Genomic DNA, 26,401 nt, shown 5'->3' with positions numbered 1-26,401 from the left:
CGCCCTACTTAAGGGCTGGAACGGTTTCGATCAGTTCAAAGCTCAGTACGGACATGCCACGGATTGGCTTTTCGTACACGGAAGGCAAACACATTTGCCGGACAAGCCACACTACCTTCGCCAGACCTTCGCACCATGGTGCAGGTTATCGAACGATCGATCTATCGTGTGCTAATGGTAAGGCAAAGAGAGAAAAAAAGGAAGAGAAAACCCCCCGAAGTACTTACCCAATCTCGTGCAACCATTAGCACCTAGTGTCGGGCCTGGGTCGTGTAATTTACGTCCGAGATAACACATATCCGGGAATCTTGGCAGGCACCCGGTGGCCGGTCTGGTAATAATCTTAAATGGTCATATTTTGAATCTTAATCGACAAAAACACACTTTAGCTAGCTGGAACGGTTGGACCTGATGGACAATTAACGGCAGCAGCCGTTTTCTCTGTTGGTATACAGCTGAAAGAGTCTTTCTTTTTCGTGTTGAATTTCTGGTATAACATGAACCATTCAAAATGGTATAAAAAGAACCATTATTTAGAAATATCTATAACGTGGAATAAGATGAGAATGTCTAAATCAAATGTGTCTAAAATGTGAACTAGAGGCACAAATTAAATTCTATACTCTTAAAGGAAATTACAGCAGATCATATATGTATAATACAGTAAATTGTTTATTATTTGTTGAATTTGTTTATTTTATTTGTTGAAAAATAAAAGCTCGGGATTTGAACTTTTTTTTACCTAAAACATAATAAATTGAAATATTGTATTATAGTTTCAACTGTTTTTGAATCTTCATTTCTTTTATTTCTGAATTTTTATGAACCACGTTTTTACCAATAATACCAAAAACGTTAGAAAAAGGAAACTAAACTCACATGTTTTTCGCTTCTTATTTAACAGATTGACATGAGTATTATTTTTCCCGAAAGTAATCATCATGTTTGCGTGCACGTTCAGCATCTAAACTTCTTTCAACATCCGGCCCTAGGGCCATTTCGTCCGTCCAGGTGTGATTTTCCAAAACGTTTTATGCTTCATTATGGTGTGTTTAAAAATTCAATCGAACAGTTTGGTCATCGATCATCATCATCATCATCGTCATCGTAATCATATTACGCTCGTCACAATAGCGATTGCGAAAAAAAAATGTACCCACACTAGCTATTCGAGCTCGAAAATGATTCGATCGATCTTCCTCCAAGTGCAGGTCCGAATCGATTTGGATTCGGTGGCGGGTAATGGTTATCCCATATTACTGAACCAAGGGAACCTCGGTCGTTTTGCTAGTATTTTCAAGAAAGACTTTTTCTTTCATTTTACGACGCATCTCTCGAAGAAAAATACCAAACTGGCAGGCGGGAATGGATGGTTGGTGAGTTAATTAGTTTTGGCACGCAAATTTACTGTTCCATTGACGCGACTAAAGACGCGCGATGTTGAATTTGCTTTTGTTGTTGTGGGACCGCTGATGGATGCTATTTAATTTTTATTTTTCTCTTCGTTCAACCGTTACAGAGAGTTACACACTGGGCGCCTTGCCTACCACTTGCTACTGTGGGAATTTTCCTCCACTCGAACCTGTGATGATGGATTCGATCGGACCAAGGGTTCCACTCAAACACACTTCGAACACGAAAACAAAACCGAATAAACGGGAGGGGTAGATGGAGTGAAACCGATGGCGGAAACATTTGGACGTCATGCTAATGACCATTTTGTACTCGGCCTTACGCGCTGGTACGCGGATGCGTACGCTCCCCGTCTGTATTGCGTTGAAGTCTTTTTCTAAATAGCAAAGAAAAAACACTACTCAAAGTAGCTTGAGTGGTTCGTGTGTGTTCCGCTCGGTCGAGTAACGCCCCGGGAACAGTGCTCGGTACCGGAGCGAATACGATCGATTCGGTAAAGCCCGTAAATAAGATGTAATCGCATTTTAGGCTGTTGCGAATCAATTCACTCGCATTATTTGGTGGAGCGAAAAACCATCCGTCCACAGAAACGGGATTGGGATTGAAATCGGGCTTGTGACCACTGGGCGAAGTTGTTTTTTTGCGAGAGTTAAACTTTATGAGCTTGTTCGCTTGATTTACCGTGCCATGGCATGATGGTTTTTGGCGTATGGCAGTTTACTACAAATATTTATGAGAAGAGAGGTAAAGAAGCAAGATAAAGGAGGAAAACCCCAGCTAAATCAGACGCATGTAGACTCAGGGAGTGGATATGCTTGAAACTAAATTTAAGTAAACAAATCTGACTACGATATTTGTCACCTTAATATATGCTTTAGTTCAGAAACGGCAGAACAAAACTTCCGTTGTTCTAGCGCTACAAATAACAAGAAACGTTTCTAATAGTGCAACCAAAATAAGTGTGTGTGTGCAAATTTATGTATGTATTTACGAATTTGTGTAACAAACAATTTAGAACCAGTTTCACGATTCTGTAATATATGCGTTTGAAGCAATTACTTTTTACTGAGGGTGAGCATGTAAATTTTTGATGAAACTTGTATCTCTAAAAATTTTAAATTTTTATAAGGAAGTCTCTCACTCAAAACTATTGATCCGTTAGTTCTGTTGTGAAATTCTTGGTTTAAATAGGATATAGAAATATTTGCTCAAGCTGTGTTGCTTATAAATCCTTCATTTAAATTTGTTCAATAAAGTTTTGTATTTATGATAAATGATGACGGCGTTAAACCGTATTGTCAACCTCAAAAGGCTGAAGTGTATATAGAGTATGCTGATTATTTTTTATAAATTGAAATATTTTTAATCCTGTCGTCTATGTTCTTCTTCTTTGGTCTATATTTTTAATGAAAATGTCTAATTTATCCTTAAAACCCCTTTTTACAAGGAAAAGTTTTTTTATGTTCTTCTTCTTCTTCTTTTTGGATTTACTAATTTTTTTTTACCACTTAGTCGGATATTCAGTCCTTGTTATGGGGGATGAAATTGAACACCTATGCTTTTCGTGAGGAACCGGCGCCGTTGAACACATTCATTACCGGGCTGCTCATAATTAAAAATTCGCTGCACTATAATTGTTCGTAACGTACGTAAAAAAAAATCTATAATTGACTTATTTTACTAACATCAAACCAAACGTTGTGGTACATATTTCGATTTTTCTTGCCATTTAATCCTCTTTTTAATTTGACTATATTAGTGTAAATATGATTGAAAATACGTTCCTTGGATTGTAAAGACCATAACATTCTTTTGTGTTTCGTACATTGATTTTGATAAGAAAAAATAAATAAAAAGAAACATACAAATGATCCATTGCACAGAAACGACTTAAACAAGGGTGCAAATAAGATTAAAATCGATATAATGTATGAACCAATGTAAACAAATAGCCCGTACGATTTTATTTTTTTATCGATTAACTGAGCAAAGCTGATCAACCTGCAATAATCATGTAAAACGGATCGAACCGAACACGAAACTAAAGAAAAACGCTCACTTTAAGATCTCAGCAGAAGGGGCTGTATTTAAATTGTAAATTGATTTGTACACGTGCGGTTGTTCGCATCCTCTACCAACACTCTCATGGTGTCATCGAACATATCTGTTCCCCAACAGACACAAGATCCTCTCGCTCATCTCCAGCTAATAGTAAATGGCTAGATATCGAATGGCACGGAACTGTGCCAGTTCACCAAGTTGACCGGTTTTAATTAGCAGCCACATTATTCGTAGTCGCGTTCGATTTATTTCATTTTCCATTCCTTACTTCCAACACCTTCCAAACATACCCCTCGTGCACCATTCGCTACACGATAGAGAGGAACTAGTTTTGCAAATTTTGTTCAACTACCATTTCGACATGCCGCCAAACATGATAAGAAGCGCTACGGCGCTCTTGCCACGGGTTCTTCAGCCCGCTGTTGGGTTGGGTGTATTGGTGGGTGGAAAAGGGTGAATGCTGTTTGCCTAGCATGGCGCCATTTGCCGCTAGCGCACCACGATGGGAAGATTGTGAAAGATTTTTGCCCAAAAAAATAAATAAAATAACACGAAAAAAAACGGATCGGCCGCTTCCCATCGAACGAGCGGTGCAAAGGAGGGCTCCCACCGATTGGAGACTCTTAATTTATCACTTTAAAGCTGCCTTCTCCGGAGTCGTATGATGCTGCCGAAGCCAATGTTCGGGTTGATGTGTCCCTTCTCTTGGGCCTGGGATGGATGCGCCCTGACCTTTCTTTCACTTTTTTTGCACTCAATGATTTAAGGCAAACAGCTGTTTGGCTGGTGTGTTCAACCGATGTACATTTTGTTTTTGTGTTTTTTTTTAATTGTAGATACAAACCTTTCGAATTAAGGAACTTATGTATTCCGAATGCTCGATCGTGAGATTTTATGCAGGATGTTAAATTTCAGTAGGAAGTAATCCTATACGCCAGACTTTATGAATTTATTACTTTATGATGGCAAACACAGGGATAAACTTTTACATCAAATCTTATCCAAGAATGATGATAAGTAATGAAATATGTTTAAAAATCAACACAAGCATTACTTTATTCTACTACGTTCAGTATTAGATGCATTTAATTTCGATTGAATTCAAAATAAGCTCTACGTAGGTTTTTTCCAGTTCATTTTAAAGGATTTATATGTTACTTCAAATGTTATATTGCTGATCTCCAGATATATAAGAAAATTTAAAAAAAACATTGCTCGAGGTGCCTTTATATTTTAAACGATTTTCAAAATTAATATACTTTTTAACTTTCTGGAACAATGTTGGTAATTATACTTAACAAATAATGGGCTGTATAATAAAGTTATTGACTGTAACATTAATTATATTAAAATTTTCGTTAGTTTTTAAGCTTAATCTAAAATCTTCTTTTTCTTCACTCTACTCGATATCCTACTTGGATACTAAAAAAATTATAAATAAAAAAAAGGGACAGCGAGTTCATCCACTCGTTTGGGTAACAATATTCGATAAACAGTGAATTCCCATTTAACCTTCGCTCGGTTCTTATTTTTACGCCTAACTACCCCACTCGTGTGCCGGAATAATTGTCTTGACCAAACTACCCACCATCCGTTCGCTAATTAGTGGGGGAGGTTAAATAATGAGGCGTTAATCGGGAATCACATCAAAAGCCGAACGATATTTCATACCGCCAAATTTACATGACGATCGGCCACCCGGCGCGCTGGGTGGGCATCCAATAAGCTAGGTCCCTTTCGTACGAACCCTTGCGAAACGCACCGTGTGGTCACCGGGTATGAATTGTGTGCGGATTCTTGTTTCCTTCATCTTCTTTTGCTAATGTGACACTCAGACAATAAAAAGTGCCATATCTCGCGAAGTGCACCAGCCCGAAGATGGGACGTCGGTCTAGTGAAAGTTTCTTTCTTTCACTGTTGAGCCTTAAAAACATGGTAAAAAAAAGCATACGAAGATCATACAGAGGAAGGCTTTCGCCAGAACATTCACGCATTCACCTTCGAACCATCCATTAGCAGCCGGAGCAGGAAAAACCAAAATTGAGCTAAACGATCGACAGTAGGATTGAAATGGATCGTTCAAGGTGAAAGGGGAAGACGCAAAAGCCAACCTTTGTTTTTATGTAAGCTTCAATAATCTTTGTTTTTCGTCGCTGAGAAAAAAATGTCACAAATGCAAACAATCACTAATACTTTGGGTTTTTGATAAAAAATTGTTTAAGATATAAACATTAAACAAAAATAATATATTTACCATCTGCTCTAATATTTATTCAACATTTATTGTGACTCACCTAGGTATACACATCGAATTTCTAAAATAACGATTTAAGTAGTTCTGGCATAGTCTAAAAATGTTAAGACGTGATTACAAGCATTAGTCGAAAAAGTTTTAAAAAATTAATTAGGCAGTGTGACAACGTGTGATTAATCGATTGCAACGTGACAAAATAATTATAACAATTGTGTTCGGTCAAACAAGCTATTCACTGCACAGTGTCATTTGGATATTGATCGATTTCGCTGGGCACACAACAGTTGCAGCCAGTGTTACAAAGGTGGTTTGATGCTGTTCGGCGCGAAGTTTCATATGATTTCATTATAAAAAACATAGCTCCAATATCATCATGACAACATGTGGTAATTGGAAGTCTGGTCAACAACTTCATCGCTTCCAGCTGGGTTAGCGTTCATCAATCTTCAAAACCCTTGCCGCGTTACTCTCCTACTGTTGATGTTATTTTTTCAACTTGCAAATCGTTAGTAAAGCTCTAGAAAATAATACCGACCGATTGTGTCCTCTCCAAAAATTACTGCTCTGCACGTGCTGCTCGTTTGCACCCGATCGTTCCCCTGGGGGTACCAGTAGCTTGCTATCCAATTATTCGACTAGGATGCTGATAATCGACCAACCGATTGAAGGACATTAAAACAACCCCCTTCTTACCATCGCGTCGAGGGCTTGAGGGTGCCTCTATCTAATTGAGATCGTAAATAGAAATCTCCGTGACGAGGAAGCAAATCAAGCGCGACTAAGGATTCGAACCCGCATGCAAAACGCTAAGCAACAGTTAGGCTTACTAGCGTTCCGTGTTGCAGGATCGAAACAACGGTCGACCAACTGAAAGTCGACCAACCGGAGCGGGGCTTTGATTGAGCATCGGGTTTCGATCGTAATAAATACGTTTCGGCTGTATGCCATGGCGCACTGTCCGTATCGGGAATGCACCGCGTGTCGCTGATTTTGATACGAGAGCGAAAAATAAAACGAACCCCCCGGTACGAGCGCATGCTAATAATCCTTCTGTGTGCGATAATCGATTATCGAAAACGAATTGACAACTGCACTGATTGCCGCTGTGGTAAATCGGCCTCGGTGGGCCTTATACGGAATGGGCCACAACTTTACACCCCTTCGGAGATTCTGCTCAGTTTTTGTACTGACGCTTCATCAAGCGTTGACGATTGTGTTGTCGTCGGGCGGATAAATTTGTGAACCGATACGTGTGTATCAGTGCAACACATCCGACCGTTACGGTGCTACAGTTGAAGCGAATGGCCAGAGGGTAAATTTCAATTATGAGCTCGCATTCTCTGAGCACTGCATGGGACGTCTTCTCGTGGTCCGGAATCAATGGCATCGCAAGCATGTGATGTGTCCTCCGATACGATCGTCAGTTCCACCTGCAACGTGATCTTTCAATCGGTGGGCAGGCAGACAGGTCGGGTCGGCGGCACAAGGCGTTGAAAATCTCCCGTCGTGATTTCAGTGATCGAGTTGATTCGTAAGTTGATGAGAGATTTAACTGAGCAAGGAATCAGACATGGAAGTATGAGGAACATTGATAGGTTATTACAAAAAAAATACAAGATATCGCAGATCGACGTTCATGGAACCTTAAAAGGTGTTTGTTTTAAGGATTCAATAATAAAAAAAACTCAAAAAAGTGTAAATTGTTTAAATATGTCTGTGAAATAGTTGATGATAAAACATAAATTTGATCTTTTTTATTTGAATACAATATAATATCTTCAAATTATCAATACGGCCAGGCTGTTCTACCTGAATAAAAAAAATAATAATATCTTCAAATTCATTTCGTAGTTTAGTATAACACCTCAAGTTCTCTCTCGAATAAGGACATTCAACTAAAGCTTTAAATATTAATTCACATATAAATAACATTATTTAGCTACCGTCTTCTTCAACACAATTATGAAAATACATCATTCGCCCAGCAATGAATTATATAATTTTTTTTTTAATTTTTTTTTTTAATATTTATATTTATAAAAAGTTTTTAATATTTATATTACAAATCATTACAATAAATAAATCATTACAATTTTTTATCTTTTACTATTTAACCACCAAATTCGAAGAAAACATATTGTAACGACACAAGATTGAATAAGATCACTACTTTCAATCTTCTAAAACGTGTTCTGGTATAAGCTAGAAACGTAAACTTCACTATACTTGCCATTCTGACAGTGATATACTGAGGTCCTAAACGATCGTGCACCTAAAGGAGCAGTTAAGTAGCAAATGCTAAGCACTGGACAATTCGTTACAAAAACTGTAACATGGGAAAGTCGCTGTACGTAGACTAAAAAAAACTGACCATTCGCAATAGCAGGCTTTGCCGCAGAATGTATTCAACCGGCGGCACATGAGAGTCCCGTGGATCGTGTGGCATTATTTATGGCTTCATGTCCCCAGGCTACACACGGTGTCGGGCTCCGCGGCTGCAACAATTAGCAGTCCTCTTAGCGTGTGGAAAGCATAGGAAAATGAACGAATAGGAGAAAAAATATTACTCCCACCGAAAGACAAAAAAAAGGCAGTGATCTTTGGGTCAAACTTTTGACGTGAGCTAAAACCCTCCCTTGGGGATCCAATCGAACATGATTCCTTCTGAGCAGTGGCACGAAGGAAAAACGCTCATCGGAGAAGGTTTCCAATTAATCATTTGCGTACGTACATATCGCACCAGTGACAGCGATACAACACTAATTACGTTACAATTAGGCTTTGGGGGTGTGCGAAACGTGGCGAACGAGGGAAATTGGAAACAGTTTGGGTTTGCTTCCCATTTCTAAGCTTTTTTTTCCAGTTGCCTTGGTTTTTATGCACAAAATAAGGGTTGAAGTTTCGTTTGTAAAATTTCAAAAATTTCTAGAATTAATATTCGATTAAATAATGTATTATTCAAAATTTAATTATCTTATTTACCACCGACTATTGCATTCTAAAAAGGATTCCAAAAATATTTTTTTTATTTTCGAATAATATTTCTGACAATTATAATAAGAAAACCAAAGAAAACCCCATTCGTATCAAACACAAACTTTTCTAAACCATATAAAAAAGTGATGCGTTTTGAAGTGACAGCTCAAGACGTAATTAGCAAACAGGCTTGTATTCAAAATGCACCGCACAGCGACATAAATCAAACAATGATTAGCTTGCGCTTGGGAAAATTAACCCACACGCGAAGATCGATCGATTGTGTCGCTGTATCAGCCACGTTTGTATGCATTCCAGCCAATTCAATCGACAGATTGATCGATTGGCGGCTCTGCTTGATACAGTGTGCGAGAGAGAAAAAAAAAATTGCTCCAATAAGCTTGAGTAGCACGGCACATAGAGCAAATCTTGCTGCTTCTGCGTTTGATTTAAAAGTTAAACTAAAAAGAAATCTACCCCTAGCGTCATACGAACAAGTTGCAGGTTGAAGGTAGGATAGCTTTGCAGTGGCAGGAAGCATTTATGAATCCCGCCTTGTCGTTGAGTGGTACGAAAAACAAAAAGGAAAAAAAAACGCGTGGAAAACCACAACCACTCGACGGCGATTGAGCGATGTGGGTAATAAATAAAAGCCAGAAAATTATAAATACACGATCAATGGCTGTTTGAGCAGTTGGTCGTTTTTCACGGTAAGGGAAGGAAAACCCGTTGCACACAAGTAGCCGCAGAACGAAGACAAACGCGTACATTCGCACGTTCGATCGAGTGATCATATGTATTTTTTGCTTTTGTACGACTCGCTCCACCTTGCAGAACAATCCTGAGCAGGGCCTAGGCTATCGTGTTGTTAGGAAATTATTCAGTTTTAAGGCATTTTTTCCGATTCACTTTTTTGTTTTAGATGTCTTTTCCCTTAGACTCATCATATCACCGGAGAGCGCCTATCATCATTAATCTCTGGAACCTCCCAGGTAACCACTAGGAGGTATATTTATGTCTCCGCTTTTCCGAACAGCAACTGTGAATGTTGATCGGAAGATTGGCAGGATTTAATTTTTCCTCAGCTGAGCGGAGTTTTATTGTCCAGTGACTTGATCTCAGCCGGGATTTTCTTCTTTTTCTCCACACTTAACCACAATCAACATCGATCAAGGGCGAAGGCGACGGAACTAAACGTTTTTCTTTGGTTTTATCTAGGTGCGTTGAAAAAAGAAACCGAAAAAAACGCTAATCATTACGTGGGAACGAGTGGGAAATAAACTGGCTTCTCTTGCATTCTCATAACTACGTTCACGGTGCATCCACAGGTGGGTTTTGCAGATGCTTGTTTAGCAAAGGAATCAATTCACCCATTTCAAACTGAAGGCACACCAGGGGAAGGTTTTGCAATGCAGTTTTCGCGATGTTTGATTTATGTTTCCTACGATGGAAAATTAATCAGAATTTACGAGCCTCCCCGGAACGGTGCTTCATCTTAATCGGTTGCTTTTTTTTGCTGTTGCAGAAGATAAAAATTCTCACCACGCTTGCCGTTCGAAGAGTTCATGAGTATCCCCATGAAACGTCCGGAAGCGTCATAACAAGGCGTGTTTCCTTCCACTGCATATCGTTTGGCTGTGGACGGTTGCGGTCTCGTTTCAAACAAGATTGATATCGAGCCGCGTGGTTCCGATACATTTATTTATTGATTTATATATTCGTTGCTAAACGAGCATAGTGAGATTTTCATAACGTCGATTAGCATTTCTACCGTGGGAAGTTGCTCTGGGTGTAACAAATACTGTTTCAATGACGAAGAAACGCCCAACGAAACGCTTAGTGTAAGAAAATGAAATCAATCATTAAACTGCTATGTATTCATTGCACATTCGTGGGAAAAATAATTTGTTGTTTTTTTTTGTAAAACATTTTAAATTCCTATATATTATTCAATTTTATTTTTATTTTAAAACATAAATAAAACAGTTAAACATAATAAATAAAATATTTATTATTATCTAAGAAATATTTTTTTCATCGCTTTCTCACAACTGCTTAATGAGGCATTATAAATTTTTATGCAATCACGGGTCGTCACAGTCTCTAATCAGTTTCATTATTATTCCAAATTGTACATCGAGCTTTAATTACAATAATATGTGTAAGTGACAAAATGGCGCCGGTCCCACACGACAGGATCAGGCATCAAATTCCATCCATCAAATTTGCCCATTCGTAGCAAGATCAGAGTATCCGGACACTTGGTAAAAATAAGTTTAGTAAGCCAAAAAATGCGAGTAAAAAAGCGAGGAAAATCCAATTTCTAAGTTTATAGTCTTTCTAGTATCATTGTTGGGTTCTAGAGTAGCATTGGTTGAATCAGTTTCTGAACATTCTATATTCGGGCAAAGTATTTTCAAAGTTTTCAAAAAATGATTTCCAAGAACTAAAACGCTTGCTATGCAAAATTGTGGATGTTACAAGACATATTTTCGTAGCGTAGACGTACATATATTTGCTCGCTACGCGAAAACTTCGTCAAAAGAGGTATTTATTATGATGGAGTTGGCTGTAGGTATAAAGTCGTTTATAGTCTGCTCTACGAGGACCTGCATTCGTATTAGACGTAACAAAGCACTTTTTCGTACAAAATGACAAGGAGTTAAGGGCACACCAATTGCTGAACACAATAACAACATCTTGCAATCTAACATATTATTCGATCGTTTCGTCGCTGGTCCAAAGAGTTTGACGATATCAGTGCACAATTCATAGCAGTAGTAGTTTGAGTAATTTGAGTAGTAAAACACATGTAGTTTGTTTTTTATGTACAGCAGAACAGGAATGTCTTGAGGAACCTACAGCATGCTTAGAAATAGAAGTGAAGTTTACATATATGTATATTTATTGTGTTTAATTTCATTTGGTAACTTATTTCAATTTTCAGATTACTGGTACAATCAGGAGTGTTGGGTTTCATGCGCGTGATATTATCTGCAAGAGGAAGTTTTTTTATACACACAGTAATTCAATGCCAAACGATGATATCGTTTTAAGATGTTTTTAGACCACCCAGCCCAACATGGTGGTTCCGCAATCACAGTACACTAAAGAACATTTAGCGCTCTCCACGCTGATGATGGTTTTTGTGACAAAAAAAAAGATTATAAAACGTTTCGTAAACAAACGGGGTTTAACCGTTCTCGCTATTTCTTTCGAGTAAAAAAGTCACTCGCTCCACAAACAGGAAGCATTGCAGATGTTATCATATCGCATTAATTCGCGGACGCGGTTATAAAACCTCGTACCCGAAAGTGGTAAAAATATGATGTACCTTTGGCGGTGGATGATCATTTTATCTTTTTTAAGCCCACATTCGCACATTTAAAACCAGGAGTTTGCTTTTGCTGCTGCTGCGGCCGCTGTTGAGCTGCCCGCAAATGAATGTTATACGAAAAGTCGCTATTAAAATCACATTAAAAATTGTACAAAAACAGTTCTGTGCCTGCAAGAGGAAGGATATGTAGTTTGTATGCGAGGTGTTGTTAAGAAATGGTCCCGTTTTATGATGATCATAACTGTGAGCGCCATTAACACGGTTCTGTACCGGTGTAATGAATGCTTGCAATGGTGTTTTGGCAACGGAAAAGTTTGAAATATATGTTTTAAGTGAGAATTAAATAGGAAATGGCACATAAAACTAAATATAATACTGGATATTGTAATATTCCCTGAAACTACAGATAGCAGATTAGCTGTTTGTGATTTATGTTTTGTAATTTAGTACAAAAGAGTGTAAATAATTATAAACAATTCTACCAATTTTCATTTTCATTTTTATTTGCTCATTTTGTTTTCCAGCCATCATTTAAATTCGATTGGTTTACTTGTTCTTTTTTAAATTTATTTTATTTATTTTATTTTCCTCTTTGTTGATGCCGCTTCAATTTAATTTGTTTACATCATATAACATTTTTTCGTCAATTAACAATTTATTTCATTCTTGTGTTGTTGGTATTAACAAGAAAGTATTTTATTTATTTTTATTCATCATCATCTTAATCAAATAGGTTGACAACATATTGATAATCGTGCACATATAATTTTCACGAAAATGTTTCTGCTGCCAGAAACGTTAAACAATATATCAGTTCACTTGCACATGTATATTGTATATCATATCCTCTTTCCGGACTTACATTCAACATAACAATACATCTGTGTTACTCATAACACTCTCAATCCGCCAAGAAAAATGCAGAATCCAAAGAACTGACGATTTCTTTGTGATTTACTGTTCCAAAACTGCTCCTTCTCTTCACTATGCCAATCACCATTCGCTTTTATGTCATACAAAAGGCAAACACTAACCAATAAAGCAAAACAAAATTGCAACCAGACGAGTGACCCTTATGCTTTATGCTACCCGTTTCATGGTGGCCTCCCACTGGAATCTCAAAAGAAGCATCTAGTGCTGACCATTACTGACGCTCCATGTGCTGCGGGCTGAAGATTTGTTCAGAAATGGAGTGGAATAAAAAAAAATATTCGAGTGGGCGAAAAAGGAACAACACAACACCCTCACGGAATGTCTTTGACTGGCTTGAATCCCGGGAGGGATTATCGAAGTACAGATTTTTTTTGTTATTGTTTTCATTACTGATGGGTATGCAATGCCCGCCAGTACGCTTGTTCGCGATCAGTATTTATTTTATTATTGTCACCGTGCGGCGAAGACGACGACGAAGACAACTGACACTGACTCGTTCGTACAGATGTATCCCGTTAGGTCTCCTTTGCCTAATGAACTGGAGAGGAAAAAAGAAACCTAAATTGCTGCAGTAGCCCCCGCAGCCAGAACGGTTCCAGCTGAAGGAGGGCGTCTAGGCCGTTGTTTATGTCGATCACTGTGTGGCCAAATCCATCCGTATGCACCGCTTTTGCATTTCAAATCGATAAAATTCTCTCACCGGGGCCCGTTCCACCGGCGGTGTTTGCTCGTTATCCGCGGTGTGATCGGTAGTAACGATCGGTACCGACATCTGTAGGACAAAATTTGAATTAACCAATATTCAAATTGCACTGTTTGCGTTTTGCCTTTCGCTTCGATTTATTTGGTGCCCTTCAATCTTGCTGGTACTCGACGTGACCCTGGTTTGCCGATGGGTGTTTCGCTCGTAGCAACCATTCCACAGAAGTTGGTACGCCTTCACCGACCAGAAGGAATCCGTCTGAATGTTGGTCTTCGGAGTGGTTAACCGTTAGCCGCGCATTTAATTCACTCGATCCGGTAAGCATCGCTTCAGGGGCCGGCAACGGTCCGGGGCAGTGTTCCAAGAGGCAGCGGTAGGCTTTTAGAGTCAATTTGTTGTTGACTTATTTCCATACTGCTCCGGCCCCTGCTTCGAAGCTGACGCTGACAACGATGCGAGTACCCTCCGGGCTTGATAAATGTGGTGCTAACATGAACACCTTTCCCGATATGGACACTTTTCGTCCGGTGGTCCTCCTGGTGGTCCGGTTTCGGTACCGCATGGTTTTGTTGGATGGATGGATTTGCAGATTTGTGAATTACAGAAAAATGGCTATGAGTACGAGGGCGGGAGTGTTTAAGCACGGTAAGCCTCGCTGCGGGAGCAAAGTGTTATTGATATGCTGATGATTGTATTAATAACGATTAACACGAGCAAAGATGGAATGTGGTTTACGAGCATACAAATTCTTAATCTCAGTGATCTTTTGGTTCCAGATTATAATCCATTTCGCAGATGGTTGCTGATTATGATGATGATGATAGTACTGATGAAGATCATTACGACACAGTAGGACCATATGGCTCGTTTTCGAAAATCTTTGTGTAAAATTCATTCTGTTTTATCTAAACCTGCATAGTTTTTAACATATTGATCAAACGATTAATTTAGCTTAAAATTTTAATTTTTTATTTCGTTTATGAACACAGCCAGTGTTGACCTGTTGTTAGACCAAATATTTTTTATGCAATATTCTCGGTGTGAAAGTCAAATATGAAGAAAATAGAAGTTGTACTTAAAGTGTTATTTTCCAAATAAATGATTCCAGCTAGCTTACCTGATCCCAGCGATATCAGTTGCTTGCGAACATAATTCAAGAGAAAATATTTATTTTCAAGATTTACAAACGCAACGTTATGCACTGTCTGGTTCATGCTTGGTGCAATGATTAATATTCTTCTCACCTATTTCATCCGATACCAACTCCACACGATCCTATGACTACCTCATAGCAGCTTCCGTCAGACATCCCGTCCACTTCTCCGAATGCAGTGCTGCTTCTACTGAACAACATTCTTATGTTCCGTATAGTGCAAGATGCTGTCTGTTACAAGCAAGTTGAATAATATTCCAGCTTGTTTACTGAAGATACTTTACGTTGGCAGTGTCGAGCATATTTTGGGTGTCTATTAGATTGTGTCTTGAAAATGGTTTGCAAATGATTGATAATTTTAAATGAGTTTTTCTACATCATGCAATGTGATCTTTATCATGTGCTGTGATGTGTGATTGGTACTTTTTTCTATTGTACAAATTTTTTTTTGAAATTATAATTAATTACTATGCCTTTCATCCATATTGTCAACCTGAAAAAAGGCTGACGTGTGTATAATTTTCGCAACCCATTTTCTCCTTGATTATGCCGATTTTATTTATATGATTTTTACTTTTGCAATAAACGGGTTTTTACTTATTCTTATAAATATTGATGTTTCGTTCTAGTAATTCAAGAATAAATTAGCTTGAAATAAATATTGTTTTTTTATTATCTGTGCATAGCAAAATTTCAGCAATCAAATAGCGGGACGTTTCCTTCGCCATAAATCGCATCAAACATTACCGTTGATATGTAATAGAATTTTATGCGTCTAATATTATTCAAATCGCCTGGCATTGATCGAAATACATAAGAAAAAAAAACACACACATGAATGCGATATTTGCATCATTAATCCTTCGAAAAAAAAACTTGTACCGTTGATCCTTTTCCTCAATCAATACATTGCCAATTCCTCGACGCCGTACTGGGATGCTGGCAGGAAAAAATAAAGCTGCCTACTACCGCCCATAAAACATATTACCCGGTATAATTTATGTCCCTGTGGATGAAATATACGTACGTCTTCCTCGCTGTGAATCGCTTGAAACGTACCGTACGCTGTCCGCCCAACTGTTTGTTCCCCATGGGTTGAATCGAGTTTTCCCAGCTGTTGCCATTCTTGTAGATACACGCATTGAAAAAAAGGTGAAACAAATCACGAAATGGATTTCGAGACGAGACGAGAGTTGTTGACGATCGGTTCAACGATAAATGTGTTTCTTGTTCTGCGTCGCTTCCTATCGAAACGTATGCAAAACTTTTTTCCTCGCTTACGGTTGCATTCAAGTCTAGGGTTTTTGAAGCTGCAACAAAAACGCTACACCAGACGACTTGAAACGACGCCTGCAGTATAAAGCAAGACTGATTTGTGAAAATAAATTGTACATACGGAACATCTTGCTAATGCTCAGCTATAAAACAGGATGAGCTCGTTTTGCGGCACGAACAGGACAGCTGATCGAACGATCAATGGAATACGAAAAATTGTACGCATGTTTGCTGTTCGCGCACTTTACGCATCCTCTGTCGCATCTCGCATCTGTGCCAAACTAGCTTACGCAGACGCTTGCCGTCACATGGGAGAGGCCGTACGCTTAAATGGACAGCGACACCAAATTGGTTTTTCACCGTTTTCCAATTGCGAAAAATGCCGTGAATATCATTACACCATTTGCACACCGGTATCGCGAGATCATGACTGGATTTGGGGCTCCGGGACTAATATGTTTGCGATTTGCAAATTGCTGCCAACCAACGATGCTAGGGAATGCTGCAGCAAAAAAAGCGTGGTCACCATTCGCGTATGGTAATATGGACAGGTGAACGAAGGTGGAATGTTAGTGGCCTGGCCCGCATGGAGAACCCGGACAGACGATGACGGGTCGCTTACAGGCAATGGGCCCCGGTGTGGTATGATAAAAAAGTAACCTACCGTGCATCTTTATGGTAACGCTGCTGCACTGCAATAGTAATGCGCAGGTTGTGTTTGAGCAATTAACTAATGTCTTTCGGAATGATCGACGTGTTCGTTAGTGATGTTGGTAGAGAGGGCGAAGCGAGTGTTAAAACAATGTAGAAAAACTAACGCATACCATTTCGCTGCGTTTACACGACAAACCAGCGTAGGATGGTAATTTTTCTACTCGTCTTTTTAGACTGATTTTTATGTTTATATTTAAACTGATCCAAGGGCCAACTACAGGACAGTTAGGGATGAAGATGCAATTTTTTGTCTATGTTCTGTTGAAATTTTTATCCAAAGCAAAAATAAATAAACTATTGTGAGTTTTTTTAAACGATTCGTGAGGATACTTATGCACGTAAAAAAGTAGAAAATAGATAAACGTCACCTGTAATTATGTTACATCGGCGCTACTGTCATTTCCAGCACGCACATTATACTCAAAACAATCAATCAATGGTCGAGGAGTTGCGGTTTTTCTCATCTAATGCTGCAGCTTCCCATCAACACTCTGCTGCAGGTGACGATCATAAAACAGGCGATTTGTACGCCCATCGACACCCCGAAAACGCGTGACCTTTCACTTCCGGAGTCTGGGTCTGGTGTCGAACACTGTTCACCGGATGTAATCACCGAATGACACCATTCAAGCACAAGGATTACACACCGTACACATGGATAAAGATCTCCCTGTCCAAAACTCCCGTGTTACTTAATTTGTTTTTAATCATTACGAACTGACCTGTGGAGACTTTATCATTACGTCGTCAAGTCTTGGCAAAAGGTTTGTTTTGAGAGAATAAATTTTTTTGTAATTTTAATATATTTTTAAAGCGATCTTTCTTTCTCAACACGGTGGTTACTTGCTTTTCTACTTCTTGTATTTCTCACTGATTTTTTTTTGTGTCTGAGCTTCATTAGTTTCGTTCGGGCTCATTTTGGCTACAGCTACATAATGACAAATTATGGTCGGAAAATCATTAGTCAAAAGAATGTGCAAAAAAATATTTCACTCAGTGTTGGTAGTTCTTCAACCAGAGAAATAATGTCAACAACGTGTTTTTTAATACATTGTTTGAAAAAGCAGCTGCCAAACTATATCAAAGCGATTGTAGTGCGTATGCTTGCGATGATTCAAATGAATAAATTTTAATCCATTTTCATTGCTAAGAATTGTCTTATATTTTGCGATAATGACACGATTTCGAGAAACAAAATTATACTCGTATAACAGAATGAGCTTGAAGAAATCGTTACCATTTCTTTTCATATCTTCATACACACAATCAACCTTTTTATCGTTATGCCTGCATCGAATAAAAGGTCCATCCAATTAGACGGACAATCCTCTTAAAATACAATATTTTTATAATCATTATCATAACAAACGTTTTTTTTTTCAAGCAAATCGAGGCCTAGGAGAGTGCCTTACAGTTAATCATGCAGAAAAAGTACTCAATAATATACAATGTACACACACACCCTTCCAAATCAAACTGTAGCCGGCAAATCTCTTTTGACCCAAAACATCCAAACACACACGCAACTTCCAGCATCCAGCACGCCCATTCCCAGGTGAGCTGCTCCTTTCGCTTCACGAGCGCGCTTTAATTAGGTAATTAAGGCTGCAAACATATTGTTAAGCGGTTGATTAATGTGCTTTTAATGCGCGAAACATGATAAATGCTTTGGGGCTGCCGAAGCTGCCCGGTAGGAAAAGGGATACTCCCGCGGTTTTAGTCACTGATAGTGTTGTTTCGGGGGTTGCCAGTTTGCCAATTTCTTCGCAAGCTGGTGGTTACCTTTTATCGCTTCCAGCAGTGTTGTATGGAGTAGCTTAAGCAGTGGAGTTAAGATTATGTTCAAGCTTTTTTTTTGTTTGGTACCTCCAGTACCACCTCCAGTAGAATGGTAAACTATAAGCAGTGGCACAAGTAAATTTAAAGTGACCATTGTGTTCGGGGGCAAACGAATAAAAGCTCATGCATGTTTGTACGGGGGTTTTGGATTAATTTGCAAAAACGCTGCACAAATAATCATACCGACATGTGGAAGCGAACCTTAAACGACACGATAAACACAGAAATGGTCTTCTACACGGGGGTTCCACCACACAGATCCAACAAAACCGTTCAAGGCAGGTACAGCTGTTAGTAAATGAGTCGTTTCAGCCTGATTTGGATGCATGTTGATTTTGAATCATGGTTTGTTCTTTTTTTTGTTTCCATCGTTGTTCTTTTGTCGCAAAACTGTAGCGGATCCAATGTCAGCTGCATAAAGTGCATCTTGGCAACCACCAATTAATCAACTCTAAGAGCTAACACAATGCCGCTGGTAGTGTCGGTAGTAAGAAACAAAAAGGGGAAACCGTACGTAATGATGCAATAAAAGCACGCCTCATCAAGCGGATCAGGCCTCGTCATGGGACCGCGTATGGTGGTCACGCATTTTTATTCTTTAATTATGCTGGGTGAGTGGCAAACTCCAATCCTTGCAGGACTGGTGTTCCATTTGTCGGCAGATACCGATGCTGATAAGAGACCGTGACCTATACGGAAGAATTTCGGAAAATTCCACCCGGACACTCGTTATGAAAGGTTAAGCGAACGGGCCTCAAAAACCGATATCGTTTTCTTCGCACCGTTTCGGGTTCGACTCGAAACGCCTTCCTTGTAAACCCTTCTGCAAAGCGAAGGGCAATGTACCTTGGGAAGGATCTAGTAAAAATAAATAAAAACAAAAAACGAAACACACCGAACAGTCGGCCCTCATGCCCTCGTGAACGACCTAATGGACATAAGCGGGACATAATGAGAAACGTCAGTTTTAATGACAAATCGTTACGAAATCAAACACGGCACGAATCGTGAGCGGAACATAAAATTCTCAACCTCCCTTCTGTATCTCGAGACGTATCGCGGTGCATTGTGTCTCGGGCGCTCAGAACAATGTCACTCCATTCATTCTTCATGCTTACGGGAGGTTCTAGATTATGGTTCCTATCTCTGTTCCGGAGAATGGCCCATTCTAACTCTTTGCGCTTGTCCTTGCTCCATTTCTAGATATGAACGAGGTTCGGATTTGTCTGGTGTTGCACCCCTCGCAAATCGATTAGAGTCCGCACCGTGCCGTCAGTGAAGGTTCGTGTCTTTGCCTCTGCGCAAGTCTTTCGTTTCCTTTTTATTTTATCTTCATTCACTGCACTGTAACGCCTTTAACATTCGGACACATTTACCCACCCAAAAGTGGATAACCCTAGTGAAGTAGGAGAATGGAGGGCGAGGGTTTGGACATCAATCATTCACTCTCAGGTGTGTTTGGCGATTCCTCGTATGTCGGCGGGATAAAGGCGGGAGAGTCTTGTCACCATGATGGAGCAACAAATGGACGAAAACTAAATAAACCTGCAGAGAGAAGAAGGGGAAAAAACCATATCCAATGTTCGCACAACGCTGTGCACTCTTCCTGGTTTGGTAGATAAAAAAAAACATCCAATTTGGCACAGGAGGTTAATTCGTTTCATGTATCCAATTAAGCTTCTGGACGCGTGAAACGTTCTCAAAATGATGTAGATAACTCTTTGTAATCTATAATACACCATCGGCACTCGGATCGATAGGGTCATATGATTGTTAGGTGCAAATTATAAGATACTCTTTCCTGACTTTTTAGCACTGGATATTTCAACTAACGAACCGAGAGACTGGCGGAGAGAGAAAGAACGCTATAGAAAAAAAAATCACACATCATAATAAAGACATTAGACAGGCGGGCACGATTTATCATCCTTCGCTAAAATGATCCGACCCTGGAAAAAGGAGGCGAACCCCTTGGGCGAAACTTCCCACATCCGTGAGATTTCGTTGCAAAGCTTCAAGTTCAAGTTCGACCGAAACGTTGGACGTGATTTTCGCACAAAACAAAACCGTTTCAGTTTCGGTGGGTCAGCTTCCCGAATTGGTTCAGCTTTGTTTGTGCTTGGTGTGGCTGGCTGAAATAATTGACAGGTTTAACGGATTCGCGAACAAACCGAACCGTGAAGTAATCATTACATGATCCGAAAAGCTCAACTCTGTCAAACATTGACGGTTCGCCCAAGGTCGTGGGAAGAAGTATTGTAGAGTTACTGTGCGAATCGTAACAAACGCCTGTATAGTACTACATTATCGTTGTAAATTACTATAATTAGATAAAGGTTGGATGTTCTATTGGGGCTAACCTTTTCTTTGACCCTACGATTTTGTTTTGGGTCATTCAAATAAGCGTAATGATCGATCGTATATCAAAGGTTCACTTTAATTTTCCCACGTGAATGTTTGTTTGAAATCTTCTGATACTTCATGATTTTCATTTAATGCAGCTCTCTGTGGATTGGTTCAATTAAAATTTTTATGCAAATACTCCAAAAGTTTTCGTTTTTATAATTGCTTCCAAAGCCAATTTTCTTCTTCACAAAATGCCACTCAAACTGCTTGATGGAAAATTAATTGAATCTTTTATTTTGAATATTTATGCCAATAAATTTGCATTCTGACGGCCATGAAAAGACACCGGTTGCACAATTTATACACTCTCGATTAAATTAATAGTCTAACCCCTTCTGCAACGCCGTTGATTTGCTTATTTCTTTCTCTCTCTCTCTTCAAAGCCGTTTCTACCAATTATAATCATTGATAGATAGTCCCATTCGAACGCGAAACAAACGATCGAAACGATAGCCAGCAAGAAATCGTACGCACGCACCCTGCAGGAGCGGATGAATAAATTTAATCTTGCAACCTCGCAAACTAGACCGCCTAGCCGAAAGCTTGCGAGCACGTAATCAATACAGATGGTCCAGTGTTAATCGGTTCCGTTGTGATCGATTGGAGCGAACGTGTCGGATGAAAATTTTCATTTCCCGCTACATAAAGTACAAGGCTTTTCCGGTTGCCGCGAACTATGGTCGCGCTAGAACCCATTACAATAAATTATAATGAAATCTATATTCCAAACGGGACGGTTTAGGTTACTATTGTAACAGTACAATTTTTTAAAATTTATATTTTCTTTTTCTTTCAGAATGGACTTGGCAATGACCCTCTGTCTGCGAAAGAGGTAAGTCTCGATCATAGTTACGCATCAAACACAACACCGCCCCAATTTCCTTTTACGCTAACAAGCATGATCGATCACAAGTTACTGAATCTTGTTCGCTGTTTGCGTTGTGGTGGCAAATTTCGGTAGCTCATTTCTGGTACCGAAATTGTGTACCGTGTTCTTTTGTGTTTGCAATATGTACCTTCCGAACAGCAGCTGCTAATCATAATTCGTCACCATTTCGTCCCACCAAACAAAACAGCTCAATTATAAGTTGAATCGCAGGACAGCAAACAAAACTACCACTATTCCCCTTGCATTCACACCAAACCTGTGCGATCTAATTCGGGCGATAAGGAAAATGAATCGTTCTTTAGATTCTTTGGAGCCAAAAATTTGCCGTCTCACGGTCGGGGTAGCTCTGACAAAAGGGGGATGGTGTAAAAGAGCAGTTGTACAATTGCCCCGACGTTGTAGTTTGTTCCTTCGGCGGGCGTCACTGCTGTGAGACACGATCGAGGTCATGGTTGCAAGGTGCCGTTGGCAGTTTACGAATCGAACCGGTGCGTGCCTGTTCTCGAGGGTGGTTATATCGTGGTCGATAAGTACCGGAATGGTGGTCGCGATCGCCTTCGGAAGTGCCGCAACCCTGGCACTGAAGTTAAATTTCGTCCAAGTGCCCACGGGGACGGTTCGATGGGGTGCCATACTTTGGTCGTGACCTCCATCACTGAGGATGGGTAGTGTGTGTGCTGGGAGTGTAGTTACCGGAAGTTTATGCTTACGGCAGAGGAAACAGAATTGTGAATGTTGTAAATTGAACAATTTGATTGACAAATTGCTTTTTATGCACGAGGTATTACATATTTTTAAACTTATTTCATGTAGGTACATATTTTGTACATTTTGGAAATACGTTTTAGTTAAGTTGTCAACCAATTTGAATGCAGGTGATAAGAATTAATTTAATTTTTTCTTGATAGTTTTGAAAAGCAAAGTTTATTTGAGACATTAATGCGTGCAAGTTACATTAAATTACCTTGTACTAGAACACAGAAGCTTGATTTCAAATATTGAGGCTCAATAGATCTGGCTAACTTCAAAGTAGTGGTGCTCCGAAAAACGGAATTATTATTGATGATTATTGATGTATGACTATAGTACTGACTATACCGAAAGTGCACTAGATAATTAATTATGCTGAACATGAACCTGAATATTTCAAAGAATATTATGGCTCAATAAATTATACCACGGTGTTTTGAAGGTACCCTTTAACAAGAATGTGAATATGAATATGGATGAAGCAATTTCATTTTAGAAACACCTTAAAAGTACAATATTCTTAATGTATAAGATGCTTCCTCCTATCTACCTAGTGTCTCCTACATCAAGAATCCTTGTGTACATACATATAAGCGTCATCTGCTTTTATATTTAAGTTGGCAGCAATAAACAATATATACGGTTTTATGGAAATTGCATGAAAAACTACAGTACTTATATGAAGATTTAAAAAAATGGTTTTTTCTCTCGTCATTCTTTTGTCCAAAAAAAATCATTCCCAATCTAATGTTTTTATATTTCGATCTATTTTTATAAATAAAATTGAAAATTAAAAAAATGCATTCTTATATAAAAAAAAAACAATTTTAAAATATCAATTTTGCATTTAGCAAGAGTGTAAAAATGTTTTATAAAATGTTATAAAAATGTAATAAAATAAAATTTTACACAGCATGTTAACTAAAAAACAAAAACTATCTGGAAGAAATAAGTAATATCTGAACATGAATAAACAAGGATAAAATGGAAATGGAATTAAATTGTAACTTGCCAAATACCACAAAAAGAAACACATAATGAGTTCAAAGAGCATATCGTTCACTGCTAACTATATGTTAAACAGATTTCACCGTTGTCTTACGGCCTATCCACTCGCTTGACCCACGCGAATGTCCCCCAAAAAAGGACGACCCTCACAGACGATGATCAAATTATGAAAATCACTTCTCTCCGGTCGCACTCTAAACTCTCGTGCCGCTTCCTTTCCCAACAAAATAACCCCTGAACACATTCACCGATCTCAGTCAAACCCGCAGGCGACGCGCCGATACTCTTAAGTGGCGGTCCGTTACGACGGACTGCCAAAAATTGCTCCCGGTGCTGGCTGACTATCGCAGTTCGACGCGATCTGAAGGTCGTCTGGTTTGCCCGCGAGCCATTACACAGCCAGTCACAGCTGATCGGGATCGCATGAACATACTGGACGGTTTGATTTGGAGCACAACAGCACACCGTTGCTCTTCCGTGGTGATGCTTTGCCCGCGTTATATCGTCTTTTATCGGCGAAAGACAACCTGTATGTGTTTGTATCTCGTTTGAATTTGATTTGCTGAAATGTTAACCTAAATCCCAGCACAATACACCATTGCCAGGTATGATGCGCGATCGCTTCTCCTAGTCGAGGGATGCGAGTGCTTTTTCTTTCTTTTTAAGTTAAACACTTCCCATCGCGAATAAATCATGCTGCCAGCTATAAACATTGGCCGATAATTGCCTGTTATCGTGGCATCAATGTCGAATAAAGCAATAAACTGTAAAATATCACAGTTCACTGCTGGGTGGTTCCCGTTTACAAAACCGGTTTTTTGGGAAGAGGTAAGCCCTCGGGTCGTGCTTGGGAAGACTAGGACGCTTTTGGGGAAGGTGGCAAAAACACTCGGTGGTGTATTATGGTGCGAATCGGAAGAATGCGACGTTCCTCGCGGAATCGCGTAACGTACAATTTATTAACCACTCGTGTGTAAGTATGTGATCGCCGTTTTCAGCTGAAGTAGGTCTCATTGAGATGCCATCGAATGTGCAGATAAATTTGTGAAGGAATGTACATTAGCATAACAGAAAAAAAACATAAAAAAATCTTTCATTTGTGAAATACTTAGCCCAAAAAATAAATTTTTCAAAATCAAAATCTTAACGTCCAAAATCTTTTGGTCTTAACCAAAATCTTAAAACCAAAAATAACTAAAGACCTTAAGAATATGTACATTAATTATTATAAGAATTACTAGACTTAATTTACCACTCCTTGCTTCAGGGGAAAATCTGTCCTGGGAGTCTGGAGCCGCTGATTATATTGATCAATTTAAAATGCATAAAACAATTTTAAACTTGATATTTATTTAATTTTCAGTAAACTTATCTTTATGAAAACAATACGGATTCCCAGATTCCCAGAAAAAAAGTGATTCAAATATTTTGTTTGGTAAACATAAATAGGATCTCCAACGACCTTCTGAGATTGCAATGTCAAATGCCAAAAGGAAGAAACATTCATTAGAGATATTACAAAATGTGCAGCTAACGAAAAATGTCTCTTATGCATTAAATTTAATAAATAATGTCAAAACAAACAATCTATGCTCCTCAGGAGAACACTGATGTGTTTGTCCAATAATTGGTCCAATGTATGCATGCTATTATCGATTTTCCGCGACAAAATGTGTACTCACGTGTGACTTTAGACAAGCGACACGTTCGAATAATTCGTGAGCTTGTAGGTTTATTTGCATACGTAGAATATTAAACGCAATCGTATCCAAGATTCGATGCTTTCTTTGCCTTTCACTAGTATGTATCACCTTTCATGCCCAGCACGTTGCACCATAGACACATTACATTTGTTCACAATTTAACCTCCAAAGTAAAACTGTTGTCCCATTCACGCTGTGCTTGTTCTCGGCCAGGCACCTCAACCGGTCAGTCGGTGGATATGAACTGGATTTATTGTCTTTCCGCACCGTGACTGGACGCGGTCTGGAACGAGCGTCCATGTTTTATTGATTACGAATAAAATTATAAATAATTGTGCAAACCGAAACGGAAGCGAATACCAGCATGCATGCCCGCGTGAACCACATGAGCATGGGTCGCTTGTGGGGAATGTAGTTCCCCAACACTAAACCGGAGCTAAGACTGCTTCTAATTGCCATCCACACTTGAGGCTGTAAATGGCGCCCTGTCGATGTTCTCTATCCGATTCAATAATGCATTTTTTTCTACAGTTGGTGGAAATGAAGTGTTCCGCATTAAGTATATTAGCGCGTTAGGACGCTTAAGTGTGATATTCGTTATAAACAAAAGAAGTTTTAAAAACATTTACACTGTTTCATTCTACTAAATCACAATCATCTCCAATTTTTCTATTACTACTCTGTAAGCTCCTATAAAAAATTATACACTAATGAACGTTCAAGACCTTATGTAAATATACAATTTCATGGCGACAACCTGCCACAATTGTGCCATTGTGCTAGCATGACACCTAGCGCTCCCACCATACATTCATGCTGTGATTTGTCTCCGTATCAACCACTTCAGCATCTTCAGCAAAGCGAAACCGATGCAAATAGTGGATCTTTTACTGGAGGATTGCTCGTGTGCTGCTGGTTTAATACACGACCGTCCCGTAACACCATCGATACACACGCTTTATCATGCGCATCTCCCAAGCTCCGGGG

General features: G+C 39.1%; 1 protein-coding gene across 1 annotated transcript in view; it reads left to right on the top strand.

Annotated features, from left to right (window-relative positions):
• Window positions 1–26,401, top strand: part of LOC125769622 (Krueppel-like factor luna) — a 136,436-nt gene that overhangs the window by 21,839 nt on the left and 88,196 nt on the right. Inside the window, exon 2 of the mRNA XM_049438418.1 lies at window positions 21,861–21,896. Within this exon, the coding sequence (XP_049294375.1) occupies window positions 21,861–21,896 (36 nt within the window). The remainder of the gene's footprint in view (window positions 1–21,860; window positions 21,897–26,401) is intronic.

The sequence above is a fragment of the Anopheles funestus genome, chromosome 3RL (assembly GCF_943734845.2).
Source record: "Anopheles funestus chromosome 3RL, idAnoFuneDA-416_04, whole genome shotgun sequence".
Lineage (NCBI taxonomy): Eukaryota > Metazoa > Arthropoda > Insecta > Diptera > Culicidae > Anopheles > Anopheles funestus.
This window is presented reverse-complemented; position numbering and strand designations above follow the sequence as displayed.